Below are 14,593 nucleotides of genomic sequence, written 5' to 3' on the forward strand. Positions count from 1 at the left end.
TGGCTCCTCCCATGCTCAGTTTCCCAGTGCCCAGGGCCTCAGTCAAGCAAGAGAGCTAGGGCTCTATCACTGAGCTACTCCACAGAATTTAAATGAGTCATTTGCCAGATTAACATTTATTTAACAGGACTCAAAAAACCAACCAACCAAACAACCAAACAAAAAATAGAAGCTGCCCAGCTACAGTTAGTCACAGCCATTTGGGAGGCTGCAGCAGAACTGCTTTTGGCTGGGAGTTGAAACTAGTTTGGGCAACAGATTAGCACCCCTACTGAAACAAACCCACTAAATATAATACTTAATTTTGTATTAGTTATACCACTTTTTTTACAAATACATTTCAAGAATACTATCTTCCTACATAAGCACAGGAATCACAGAATCAACTTATTAAGTTCTCCCTGAAAACCCAGAGAAACTACTGAAAAAGCTGGATTGAGGTTGTTAAACCCTTCCACTAATGTTAGAGCCAATTATACTATTTCTAAAAAAAAAAAAACCAAACCAAAAACCATGTGCCACTCCTGCTGTAAAGAACTTATCATCTATTCAGCGTGACTAAAGCTCACAGCCTACATTAGAGCACTGAGAAACTCCAGCATTAGCCCGCGTACTTCAGACTGTTAATGGACCACCACAGCGAAACATGTCAAAACTCATCAACAGTGGCAAAGCTAACATGTGGGGGTGGGGAGATGAGGTAGGGGGAGAATTTTTTTTGTAGATAATTTTATTATGCTGTACTATCTCAAAATATTTCCCCTAATAGCTCCAAAGGGAAGAACAGGATGTATTAGAGAAAGAGACAACTTAGCCGAGATGTGCATCTAAATTAATATAACCTGTAAAGAGAGGACAGAACTGACTCCACAAAGTTGGCCTGACCTCCATGCGTGTGCTATAGCACATGTACGTATAAATAATACACACACAAGTAAATTAATACTACCTATAAGGACCAAACAGATATGTTCTTCCAAATATCATATATCAACATCATTTATGCAGCATGATACTTAAACAAAGAATTTGAGTTTGATGATTACTTATTCTGAGGCAAGGTCTTGCTACGCAGCGCTGGCTGGCTTAGAACTTGCTATGCAGAGCATGTGAGGCTCCAACTCAGCCTGACCCTGCTGCTGCCTCCTGAGTGTTGAGGTTAATGGCATGCACCACCACACCTACCTAAAATTTGAATTCTATCTTAGGAAAATATTAGGTAAACCAAAATGGAAGGGCAGTTTAAAAGAACCAGCCAGCACCCTTCCACACTGCCAGTGTCAGATGGCAAACGGGCCAGCAGGGAAAGGGGGCTGCCACCAAGTGTCATGAGCTGAGTCTTGTTCTACTCTCGGTAAGAGTGAGCTGACTCACACAGGTTGTCCTCTGACCTCTGTGAACACTGCACATGTGCCCCTCACCTCACATCAATACATACAATAGAAATATTATAAAAACAAACAAAATCACTTGGGAGGCAGAGACAGGCAGATTTCTGTGAGTTTGAGGCCAGCCTGGTCTACAGAGTGAGTTCCAGGACAGATTCCATAGGTACTGACTGAGAAACCCTGTCTCGAAAGACAAAACCAAACCAAAAACCAAAGAAAGAAAGAAGAAATAAAAAAAAAGGAAAAGAAAGAAAGAAAGAAAAGAAAAAAATCCAAACAACCAAACAAAACTTGTCAATGCCATAAGAGACCAGGGAGTTGTGGGAAAGTTTTAGACTAACAACAGAGGGGATCAGTGCAGACTCTGGATTTTGAACACAGCGGAGAACTAGATCTTGAACATTACTGATTAAACTGTAAGATAGAGAGTAAACTTGAGCATTATTTCAATATTTAATCCTCTAATTTTTACTTTTGAAACAGGCTCTTTAGTAGGTAGCCCTGGTTAGACTAACTTTGCTGTGCAGACAGGGCTGGCCTTACAGCTGCAATGATCTTTTCACCTTCTCCTCCCAAGTGCTGTGACTTTTCTGTTTTGTTTTATTTTTTTTAAATTAAAGCTACAGTAGTTATGTAAATTCTTACTCTTAGGGAATATGCACTAAATACTAAGGGGCGAAGGGACATGGCATATAATATACTCTCCAATGGAGGGAAATGGGTACAAAAGGGCTACAAGAGAGAGAAGCAGAGGATGAAGTAAATACAGAGAGATGTTAAACCAATGAATCTGAGTAAACAGTATATATACAGGAATATTTCTGCACTGTTCTTAAACTTTCCTGTTGCATTTTAAATTATTCCAAAAATAAAAATCACATGAATCCAATACAAAAAACAGGCGTCCTTTTCCATCTAAGAATATGTGTGAAGTTGTGAGCATAGCTACAGAGTAGGGAAAGGAAAACAAACTGACCCAGTGCTGACCTTTGAGGAGTCAGAGTAAGGTGTGGGGGTGCAGGCCTATAATCTCAGCACTTAGGAGCTGAGGTGTTAGAATAACAATGCTGCTAGGCCAGCCTGAGGTGTAAAGTGAGTGTCTTGAAGGGAGGGAGAGGGTCAGTCAGTCTGTGTCCTCTCTGGAGGCCTTATCCTGTGAAAACAAACTCAGCTCCTGCGGAACCACATACTTGAGCTGTGAGCAGGCACTCACCTCTCCAGGCATTGTTGAGGGACACAACCATTTCTCCAACAACATGTACCAAATTTTCTCCAAATTAATTTCATTGACTTCGGCTATTTCTTTAGCTGCTGCATGAATATCTAAGATCATCAAGATAAAAAAGTACAAAAGTGAAAACTCAGGCTTTTGCATGCAACAACTGGGAATCAGAACAGCAGCTCTTTCCTGGAACAAAAGAATGAAGCTTTGTCCCACCAGGATAATCTTTGCCAGATGAAGTGCGAAGTCTTTCACTGATGCTGGGATGTTCATAGAGGCTCACGATGAGGTGTGCTGGCTTTCCTACCACCCTCAGATATTCTGGAACATTCAACTTGTGGGCTATTAGCACGGCTTCAGTTCCCGAGCGCCGGAACTGGAGATAAAGCTTCTTCTGAAAGGCTTGGGCCTTCTCACATGTCTCATCCTTTAAAAAGTTCCAAAGGGAGAGGTGACACTCCGTCTTTAGTGACCGCGGGCCCTCCCTGCTCCAGCTGCACCCTCATGCATCCATCATTGGCAACTGTAGGCTCTCTTCTCCTCTCTAGGTATTGGGGTAAGGGGTGGGGATAAGACAGTTGCTAAGCAACCATGGTTCAGACTCACCTGAGATGGGATGTTTTGTAGCCATCTTTCAGCCAAATACAGACAGAATTTCAAACTAGTCATCTTGAAGGGGCCTGGAACGACAAAGGTTTGTGAGCAAATCTAAATCCTCAAAGACAACACATGTGACCAAAGCAGCAAAAACTTTAAAATTATAAGTGAACACCCAATAAAAACAGAAGAGGGAAACGGAACTGCAGGATACAAAAGAGAAAATCAAAAGCTACAGATCCTTCCTCAGCTCCAGTCCATTCCCAGTTCCTTACTGAGTTTTCTATATAAAACCACCCACACTGCCTTTTCAAAGCTTTTCAAAGAAGCTAGAAATGGGCCCGAGAGATGTTGTTTTTCATAGGAAAAGGTTTGGGCATCTCCTGACAAACTCTTCAAACACTGGCGAAGAACAGGACCTTCCTGTCAGTTCCTAGCTGGATGAAGACTGGTAAATGAGAACAATGACAGGCAGAACACTTGCCTCGCACGTACAAAACCCTGGACAGATAGATCCCCGGCACTGCAAGAAAGGACAAACCAGAAACCCAGGCTATCAGGGAACACCACAAGGCCTACAAGCGGGTCTTTTGCACCTTCTGGGACTTCCTGGGTGAGACTGATGGCGATGGCAACGGCCCACTCCGGGTTGACTATGGACAGGAGGTACGACTCGATGGTCTGCGTAAGCCTGTCCACTTCTTTGTTCATCAGGGCTGATGATTTGGCTTGTGCCAACTTCAGGAGCTTTGGTTTCAGATTCTTTTCAAAAACATGTTTGGCGGTAGACATGTAGAGAGTATCTAGGGAGAACTTCAGGAGAGAGGAGAGTAACGGTGAGGTGGCAAGCAGTGCAAGCCCCCTGGCCAAGCTCAGGGGGAGAGACAAGGTCCTCCGAGGCTCCACCCATTACCTTCATTAGCTTAGAAATCAAGAGCAGAGTTGGAAGTGACTCTTCACTGAGCTCTGAGGCTGGAAAGGGAAGGAGGACATGACACGTGAGAAAAAAATTAGTTGGATATTTAGTAAAACTCCTAAGTAGTTAATGAACATACAGAGAATTTTCCAGAAGTTCTGTGCTGTGCCAAATAATATTAGGTGAAAAGGCAGTCTAGCCTGGGCAGCCGGCGGTAGAGTTATCACGTGCTCCAGCATGTACTGGTACTCGAGGTCCACTGGGGGGGAGATTCTTTTGTATGATTTCAAGTGTCTCAGAAGATTCAGAGCCTGTAAAATGAGCAAGGGATCTGTAAGGGTCACCCTGTCCTGTAACATCTGCACCATGTGCACTGCCAAGTCCTCGCAGGATTTTCTAGGCTCAGTGGCACTTGTCACTATGCCTGTCGACCTGACCTGACACATATACGTGGTGGCACATGTATATGTCTGAACACACACACAATCAGAACAAAGTACATTTCTAATTTTCCTTGTATTGTTGTTTCCTGAAGCATGTTACATAAACATTAGAGACATCATATTCAGAGGAACTGAGGGTACCATCTGGCTCAGAGAATAAGACTTGGGCAGTTTTGGACAAATTCTTCAAATAATTTGTGGCAGAAATCAAAAAACATTGAAGTTGAAAGTTTTCATTCTTAATTACTCAACTTATTTTTTGAGGTGGATCCTATTATATGTTTCCCAAGCTAACTCTAAAAATCTTCCACCCATATAGTAGATAGAAAGTGACCAGCCAGGTAGAAAGTGCCTGTAATCCCAGTACTGGGGAGGTAGAGATGGAAGACCAGGAAATTCAAGTTCAAACTTGGCTACATAATGAGTTTGAAAATTGCAAGCCAGGAAGGTAATGGTGCACACCTTTAATCCCAGCACTTTGGGGGCAGAGGCAGGTGGATCTCTGTGAGTCTGAGGCCATCTGGTCTATACAATAAGTTCCAGGACTGTTGGGGCTACACAGAGAAACCTCTTGAAAAAGTAAGGAAGGAAGGAAAATGGCTTGAGTTATATGAGATCTTGTTCCAAAAAATAACAAACCCACGGGCGGGGAAGATGTCTCAGCAGTACTTGCCGTGCAAGTCTGACAGCCTAAGTTTGATCCTCCAAACCCATGCAAGATTAAAGGGGAGTGGTGACTCCCTTTGACTCCCATGTGGTGTGCATGGTACTGGCACACCACAGTCACACACAGACATGACTGCGTGCACATGTGTGCACGTGTATACACACACACACACACTTAATGTTTTTTAAAAATGGAAAAAGCAAAAATCATTAATAAAAATAATAAATGAATTAAAGAAAACTAGGGGTTGTTTTAGGGATAAGTTGGTAGAGGACCGGGGGTAAATATGATCAAAATACACTGTATTCATGTATGAAATCTTTTCTTTCTTTCTTTTCTTTTCTTTTTCGTTTTCAAGATAGGGTTTCTCTGTATAACAACTCTGGCTGTCCTGGAACTCACTTTGTAGACCAGGCTGGCGTTGAACTCATAGAAATCCACCTGCCTCTGCCTCGTGAGTGCTGGGATTAAAGGTGTGTGTCACACCACTGCCCAGCTGAAATTCTTAAACAATTAAATATATTACATTTAAAATATAAAACTATTAAAAATTAAGTTCAGAATCTAAAGGGAGATCAAAGAACAACCCAGAAAGAACGCAGATCATATTCTTAGTATTATAATTATACTAAAATATCACCATAATAAACCAAAGCACAGAGATGAGTTTTCAGTGTTTAAAATACTTCTATACCTGATTAACGTTCACACTGGTTATCTTTTCATTGGCTTGCTCTATGACTTTCAGTACAACTTCAATCATTTCATAATTATACGGGTCCAGCTGCGAAAAAGCAGAAATATGTCAAAATGTGAGAAGACGCTGCCACGCTCATGCATGCTCTATTTGGTAATGTTCATTGGTACAAATAACAAACACAAGCTCGGCAGGCACCGAAGCCCCGGCTGCCCTTCACAGACCAGCTCTCACCTCTAAAACTACCTTTACTAGGCTAACACCCACAGCTAAGATGTCTCGAACACACTTTAACAACCTGTACAAGGCAGTGCTATTTTAGAGAAAACACAAAAAGGATAAACACATGGTCAACTTTGTTCTACATATGATAGAAATGAGGGAGGAAGGCTACCTCGGAAATGCCCTAACTACAGTGTGGGCCTTCGTGTCTGAGGCCCTGGAAGGGCTCAGCCTTAACCACCCTCCTGACACAAGGGTTAACTGGGTGGTATCTGTGCAAGCTCATAAAAAGACAAGTATTCTCTTTGCTCCTCCTTTCTGCCCACACAGCATTTTCTAATTTTTTTTTTTTTTTGGTTTTTTCGAGACAGGGTTTCTCTGTGGCTTTGGAGCATTCTCTAATTTTTAAATGCCAACTAAAAGTACATAATTATCAACGTGGGAAGATGGTTCATCATACCTAGGAGCAAGTCTATAATTTCCGGCTGACTTACAAGACTGAAATTCATCTTACAGTCTGATAACCTCATTTCTCCTGTTACCTACCTTCCGACCTCCCAATCAAACGACCTCTTAACTTAAAAATACCAAATGGTAGAAAATTTCATTAAAACACACACACAATAGGAAAACACACATTCATTCAATGTAACTGTTGATAATACTGAAATATATGGTCTAAACTTCTATTCACGAAAGGCTGGTCAAATGCAGTGTCCCTTCCAGCAGTGGATACTACACAGGACAGGTAATGGGCCAGATACTTACTATGAAATGGCACTACACTAAGTTATTAACATTTACCCCACTCCAGAGAGCAGGACCCACAGGAAAATTTCCCTTTGGAATCTATACTTTCTTTCTCATATGATTCTTTGACAAAGAATGCTTGCTATTTAAAAAAATCTGAGTAGGGTCGCCAAATCTGACAATCTGAGTTCAACCCCTGGGACCCACATGGTAGAAACAGTTCCGTGTAAGCTGTCCTCTGACCTCACACGTACTGTGATGAGCATACCCCATAAGAGATGCAAAATAAATAAATGTAAGATGAAAACAAAACTGAGAAACCAAGCATGGTGGCATACACTGTAATCCCAGCAATTGGGAAATAGAGGAAGGAGTTCAAAGTCACCCCTGGTGACAGCAAGTTCCAGGACAGTGTAGAACTACCACCTGAGACCATTGCAAAAGCCACATATTGAGGGAAAACAAGCCAAACAGCTCTGGTGGAAAATGCTACTTTATTTTGAGGGGAGAAAAGAAGGCAAGAAAGACAGACGGGCATGTATCAAATAGATTGCTGTGTGAACATAAAGAACTGAAGGCTCGAGAGATCACTCTGTGGTTAGAAACCACTTTGTGCTGGTTTCCCAGCACTCATGCCAGGCAGCTTAAACCAGTTACAGTTGCCAGTTCCTGGTAAACTTATGTCTTCTGGGGCGACCAGTACGCACACACACAGAGACAGGCAGGCAGACAGACAGACAGACAATTTAGCAGAATGTGGTGGCACACACCTATAATCCCAGCACTTGAGATAGAACCAGAAGGCTCAAGAGTTTTTTTTTCTTTTTCTTCATTTTTCCCCCCCAGATAGGGTTTCTCTGTGTAGCTTTGGTGCCTATCCTGGAATTTACTCTGTAGACCAGGCTAGCCTCAAACTCACAGAGATCCGCCTGCCTCTGCCTCCCAAATGCTGGGATTAAAGGCATGCTCCCCCACCCAACAGGCTCAAGATTTAAGACCATCCTGAGTTACATATTGAGTCTAGCCTGGGCTATGTGGGACCCTATCTTAAAACAAAGATGAAAACTTGAGGACTTAACATATCCAGTTGATAGTATATGTAGTTAGTTAAGGATGAGGAGAATGGTCGACCAGAGGTACCTAATTCCTCACTCATTTGCCTTATAAAAGATTCAATTTTTTTAATAATAGCTTTTTTTTGGGGGGGGGGGGGTTGAGACAGGATTTCTCTGTAGCTTTGGAGCCTGTCCTGGAACTAGCTCTTGTAGACCAGTCTGGCCTCGAACTCAGAGACCTGCCTTCCTCTGCCTCCCGAGTGCTGGGATTAAAGGCATGCGCCACCATTGCCTGGCATAAAAGATTAATAAATAAATAAATTAATTAATTAAGGATGAGGCGAGTGGGCGACCAGAGGTGCCCACTTCCTCACTCACCTACCTTGTAAAGGATCTCACTAAGACTGATCACCAAATCCTTTGTGCTTGCCAGTAAGGGAATCATTTCAGTGGCTTTTGCCAGGAGTCTGGAATGCTGCTGCTTTGTGGCCTCCGGGCTGGCACCACCCTGGCTCTGGTTGTTAGTGTTGTGGAGCAGGGTTTCAATGAACAGCTGAAGGGCTGCATCTGAGTCCAGCTGAAAGGTGCTGAAAAGAGCGGTCAGTTACAGGCTGATCTCCAGGGTGTGCATGCTAAGCAGGGGCTCCTATCACTCAGGGAGCCTCATAGTCAGAAGGAGTACGCATCATCAAAGCTAAATACTGCCTTTTTTTTTTTTAAAGGGGTCCTGGAAACTGCGGCTAGAATGGGGTTTGAGGTAATCTATATCACAATGTCTGATTTAATTATTGTCTTTTCAAACCACGTAGTCTAGCTGGTAATGCCAGCCCCTGCTGTAGTTAACAGGATCAAGAGTTCAAGGTTACCCTTAGCCACACAGGGAGTTCTTGGCTAGTCTAGACCTATTTCATACACACACACACAAATAAATTACATAATTAAAAAAAAAAGACCTTGGCCAGTATAGACAAAGTAACAACTGAAACACCTCCTCAGACCCTTAGAATGAGACAGTGATCCTTTAGTTTGCCATGCATTGTAAATGAGATATGAAGCAATGCTTTAAGAACCATCACAGTCAAGCAGGTCAGTGGTGGCACTCACCTTTAACCTCAGCACTCGGGAGGCAGAGGCAGACGGATCTCTGTGAGTTCGAGCCCAGCCTGGTCTACAGAGTACAGCCAGGACAGGCTCCAAAGCTACACAGAGAAATACTGTCTTGAAAAAACAAACAAACAAAAAGAACCATCACAGTTAAGTCCCCTGACATTCTAAATGCCAGCTGGGCCTGGTGCTAAGGTGGTTCACATCTGTAATCCCTTTGTTTAGGAGGCTGACTTAGTAGGATAACAAATTGGAGGCCAGTTTGAGTGACATAAGGAGTTCCAAACTAGTCTGGACCAGAACAACAAGAACCAAATGAAAAAATTTAAAAGTCATCTGAGTTAGTTCACAAGGATTGCCTCGGGCAAAGTGTCACTGTCAATACAAATGATTAAGGCCTTTGCTGAATGACTGAAACAAACTTAGTATTACCAGGGCTACTTAAACTGCAGGAAAGGGAACAGTTACATGAAGCAGCACTCAGAGCCCACTGGGATCCAATTTTGTAAAGAACGGCAGACACACCCCAATAATGTTTGAAGTTCTTAAAACTAAAGAGTCAGCGCCATGCAGAGCTCTGGGCAGCTTTTGTCCTTGACTGCAGCTCTCTCTTGCCCCCAAAGAGAGAGCCAGGATCACGACTCTTGTCCCCAAAGGGAGGAGGGACCGACTAGATGCTTGGCTGTTGAAAGAATATGCTAAGCAGCTGCTATCAGTAATTCAGGCATTGGGGATTGGGATGTGCGGGCAATGTGCTTGAGGAGATGCATTTGATCCCGAGCACCAAAACAAAAGCAAAGAGACTCAGATCTAAGCTAGCATAATAATATGCATCTATGATCCTAGCACTTGGAGATGAAGGCAAGATGATCAGGAGTTCAAGACCAACCTCAGCTATATAGCAAATGTGAAACTTTTATGGGTTACATGACATTCTAGATCAAAAAACAAACAAACAAACAAACAAACCAACCAACAATAAAACCCCCAGAATCCACTTATCTATCACAAGTGAGAGAGGAGCGAGAACCTTCACTATCTGAGAAACAGACTTATCATTTGGCCGACCATGACCATCTCACATAGTTCGCCCCATCTTTGTCTCCTCACTTTGTCCAGTGTATTCATGTTCTGTATATGACCTTAACAATGGTTCCCACAGGTAGAAGGCATTACTGGACTCAGAATATCCCCACGCTCCTCTCATCACAGAAGTCATACATACGAATCCTATATTAAATACTGAGGATTTCAGGGCTCCTCAGTTCAGACCTGCTGAGTCAAGACTGCCAGGGAGAAGAAACCCAGAAATCTATATCTATATCTATATATTTGATTCAGGATTTCACTATGTAACTCAGGCTAGTCTTGAACTCGTGATTTTCTTGCCTGAGTATAGGAATATAGGTGTGAGATACAATACCAGCTCAGAGCAGAGTTTCTGTATATTTATCACACGCTTGCTTGGATTATTATCTGGGTGTAAGGAAAACAAAAAGATCTTGCCAAATAATTCAATCTGGCTTTGTGTCTGCTCAGGCCCACCACAGAAAAAGAAAACAGGTCTACAGACTACAGGAATATAGCCTTGACTACTCTCTTACCAAGAGAGGGCTATAAGCTGGCTAAGCCAACAGCATAGATGGCATCAACATTTAAATATTACCTGCAATATTCCAGAATGAGGCTTATGTCCATGTCTGTGTTATTAACAAGAGCTTTGAGGAGGTCTTTCTTGGTGAGGAAATTTTGTCTGAAAGCACACTGAAAAGAAATCTAGAGACAAAGAAGACAAAATGAAAAACACTGAAAAGTATCAGAAATAGGGCAACATTACAACACGCCTTTTTACTTTACTATAATTATTATAAAGACACATTTTCTACAGTTCCTCCAAATTTTATTTTTAAGTTTATTTACCTATTTATTGTGTGCATGCATGCCTGTTTGTGTGTATGTGTGTGTGCCTGCTGAGCCAGTGTACGGAGGTCAGAGGATAACTCTCTTACAATGCCGGTTCTAAGGATGAAAAGCTCAGGTCCTTGGGCTTGGTGGTAAGCACCTTTTCCCACTGAGCCATCTGGCTAGCCCTAAATTTGATTTTTAGCATGCTGTTCAGCCAGCCACCACTGTGAACCCTGGGGAATCCGGGAAGCCTGGCTGTTAGTGTTAGTGAACTGGCTCCGCTGCTGTACAGGAATCAAGTTTCAAAACACACAGCATTTCAGCAATGTTCGCCTTCCTCATAAATGATCTATTTGTAAATGAAATGTTTTATGTCTCATTTTATACCCCAAGCTGGCCTCAAATTCACCACCCTCCTGCTTTAGCTTCCCAAGGACTAGGGTGACAGAATGTATCACTGTTACTCCTTAATATTATTTTTAGCCAAGAAGGGGCAGCAGCATACATTTGAAATCCCTGCTACTCAGGAGGCAGAGCAGGAGGATCTGTTTAAACCAAGTCCAAGCCTTGAGCAGCACAGCAAAATCCTACCTCCAAAAGAAAACAACAAAAATCTAGTAACTAAGCCTGGGCGGTGGTGGCCCTCGCCTTTAATCCCAGGTCTCGGGAGGCAGAGGCAGGCGGATCTCTGTGGGTTCGAGGCCAGCCTGGTCTACAAGAGCTAGTTCCAGGACAGGCTCCAAAGCCACAGAGAAACACTGTCTCAGAGGAAAAAAACCTACTAACTAAACAACAGATGATGATGCAAGGCTTCAGGTAAGTCTGAGAGTATAAATGTCAGTCGGTATCAGACATACATCTATAAAGGAGAGCTAAGCCGGGGAAATTATCAAGCTTTTTCTATCATTATTAAAGGAAATATCAAAAATGAAGTAACACCAAAGACCCCTGTTTCTTTATAAACCCCAAAGCTACGGTTAATAAGATCTTTGTCTTATAATCTCAGAGTAGATAAAAATCAAGTCAGCTTAAATAAAAGCACCATGAATACTTACACCAAGTTTACCAAGACGAATACCCCACTGAGCATCAATACTGATTTCACGGAACCGACGTCCTGTCTCAATATCCTTATAGAGATTTGCCAGCTGAAAGCCCACCAAAGATAATGCCTAAAAAGTTAAAACAAGATCAAATAGTACTAGTTCTAATTCATTTTATTTAAAACTCAGAAAGGAGGGGGGGAAATCAAAGCCAGGTCCAGTAGCGCCTATGCAATCCCTGCACTGGGGAGGACTGTTGAGAGGTTAAGAGCACCCTGGGCTGGAGAGTGTCAGGACAGACAAGCTACACATAAGACTCTGTTTAAGAACAGAAAACTCATAACCTTAGGCTGAGGACATGGCCCAGCTTGTGTGCACCCTGGGTTCAATCCTGAGTTCCCATATTCCCTAAACCCTATACACTTTTCTGTGACAAGAGTGTAGACCACTACATACTGGTTTGTATGGTCAGTACTCCTTTTTAAAAGATTTATTAGCCGGGAGATGGTGGCGCACGCCTTTAATCCCAGCACTCGGAGGCAGAGGCAGAGGCAGGTGGATCTCTGTGAGTTCGAGACCAGCCTGGTCTACAGAGCTAGTTCCAGGACAGGCTCCAAAGCCACAGAGAAACCCTGTCTCAAAAAACCAAAAAATTAAAAAAAAAAAAAGATTTATTGTGATTTTAAGGATTTTTATTATTACTTCAAATTATGTGTCTCTCTGTATGTATGTGCATCTGTGTACCGGTGCTCAAGGATCCCACAGGCATCAGATTCCCCTGGGCTGGAGTTACAGGGGCTTGTGAGCTGCTCGATGTGGGGGTACTGGGAAACGAATTCCTGAGTTCCGGAAGAGAGGTATGCACTCTTGACCCTTGAGCCACCTTTTCAGCCTGTTTTCTCTATGCGTGTGTGTCTATGTGAGTGTGTGCCACAGATGTGCAGGTGCCTGCAGATCGTCTGGAGCTAGAGTTAAGACAGCCATGTGCTGCCTGGCATTGCTGCTGGGAACTGAACTTGGTCCTCTGAAAAGCAGCAACTACTCTAACTGCTGAGTCCTCTCTCCAGCAACACCCCCATACAGAGACTTTTGTTGGAGGCAGGGTCTCAGGTAGCCCAAACTAGCCTCCCATTTACTGTGTGTCTGAGGACCCTGAACTTCTGATCCTCTTACCTTTACTTCCCAAGTGCTGTGACTACAGGCATGCACACACTTTGTTAGGTCAGCACTCCCCAGCTGAGCTACATGACTCACCCTCAGTCATTACTTTTACACAGCATCATAGCTTTTTGCATGAGACCATAAATTTAGTCTACTTCTTCCTTCACAATAAAAGGATACTTTTAGGCCAACCTGGGTTAACCACAAAATTTCCAAAAAACAAAACAAAACAAAAGCTAAAAAAACAAAAACAAAAACAAACCAACCAATCAGAATAACTCCAAGATGAGTTATATGGCCTTTAAACCCATCCTATACAAAAGCCTTGCTCTGGGGTTCAGGGTTTCAGAGAAAAGGGTGAAGTTCTACGGCTGCAAAAGGTTTGTGTGGAGCTGGAGGACAACCCCGGCTACCATTCTTCAAGAGCCACCCACTTTTCTTGAAACTGTTCTGTCACCCACCTAGAACTTGCTCAGTAGGCGAGCTAGCCAGCAAGCCCAGGACCCGCCCAGTTCTGTCTGCTTGTGCCCCCACCCCTGCCCCATCACTGGAACTACAAGTGCCCATCATCACACTTGTTTGTTCTTTTAGTGTGTGTTCTGAGGATCAAACTCAGATCCTTCTACTTGTGCAGCAAGCTTCACCAACAGCCATTTTCTCAGCCCACATATGGACTTATTTATCCGTATTTTATGTATGGGAGTGTTTTGCCTGTATATATATATATATATATATATATATATATATATATATATATATATATATATATATATATCTGTGCCCAAGGCACTTAAATTCCCTGAGACTGAAGTTACAGGCAGTTGTTAGCTGCTAGCTGCCACGAGGATGCTGGGAAAACAGTATCCATGTACATTGGAAGAGCAGCCAGTACTCTGAATTGCTCAGCCATCTCTCCAGTCCCCTTTTTTTCCAGCTTTGTATGCCTCTGCTATCCAAGAGTACTGGAATCAAAGGTGTGCATCACCATGCTTGACCACACATATAGGTTTAAATATTTCATTTTGTTTTTCAAGACAGGATTTCTCTGCGTTTCCTTGGCTATTCTGGAACATGTTCTGTAGATAAGGCTGGCCTCTCAAGTGCTGGGATTAAAGGCAAATGTCACCACATCCAGTTATAGTTATTTTGCTGTTGTTGTTTGTGTTTAGTTTAAGATTAAATTATTTAGTTTTTTAAGAGATATTGCCAGGAGTGGTGGTACACCTTTAAACCCAGCACTAATTACAGACCAGCCTGGTCTACAAATCAAGTTCCAGGACAGTCAGGGCTACACAGAGAAACCCCATCTCAGAAAAAATAAAGAAAGAAAAAGAAAAAAGGAAGAAAGGAGGCTATGTTAACTCTTTAAGCAACGCTTATCACTAGTGTCATCAGTCAAGCATAAATGGGTCAAGACCATGAG

General features: G+C 42.7%; 1 protein-coding gene across 1 annotated transcript in view; it reads right to left on the reverse strand.

Moving 5' to 3' along the window:
* The window catches only part of Kntc1 (kinetochore associated 1), an 80,089-nt gene that overhangs the window by 14,693 nt on the left and 50,803 nt on the right, over nt 1–14,593 (reverse strand). Inside the window, exons 42-51 of the mRNA XM_041648540.1 lie at nt 12,022–12,138; nt 10,728–10,837; nt 8,340–8,544; nt 5,928–6,017; nt 4,263–4,434; nt 4,121–4,179; nt 3,804–4,020; nt 3,217–3,290; nt 2,827–3,037; nt 2,602–2,711 (exon numbers count right to left, since the gene is read on the reverse strand). Of these exons, the coding sequence (XP_041504474.1) occupies nt 2,602–2,711; nt 2,827–3,037; nt 3,217–3,290; nt 3,804–4,020; nt 4,121–4,179; nt 4,263–4,434; nt 5,928–6,017; nt 8,340–8,544; nt 10,728–10,837; nt 12,022–12,138 (1,365 nt within the window). The remainder of the gene's footprint in view (nt 1–2,601; nt 2,712–2,826; nt 3,038–3,216; nt 3,291–3,803; nt 4,021–4,120; nt 4,180–4,262; nt 4,435–5,927; nt 6,018–8,339; nt 8,545–10,727; nt 10,838–12,021; nt 12,139–14,593) is intronic.

This window comes from Microtus oregoni, unplaced genomic scaffold (assembly GCF_018167655.1).
Source record: "Microtus oregoni isolate MIOR12 unplaced genomic scaffold, Mior012 000003F_ref0000135, whole genome shotgun sequence".
NCBI lineage: Eukaryota > Metazoa > Chordata > Mammalia > Rodentia > Cricetidae > Microtus > Microtus oregoni.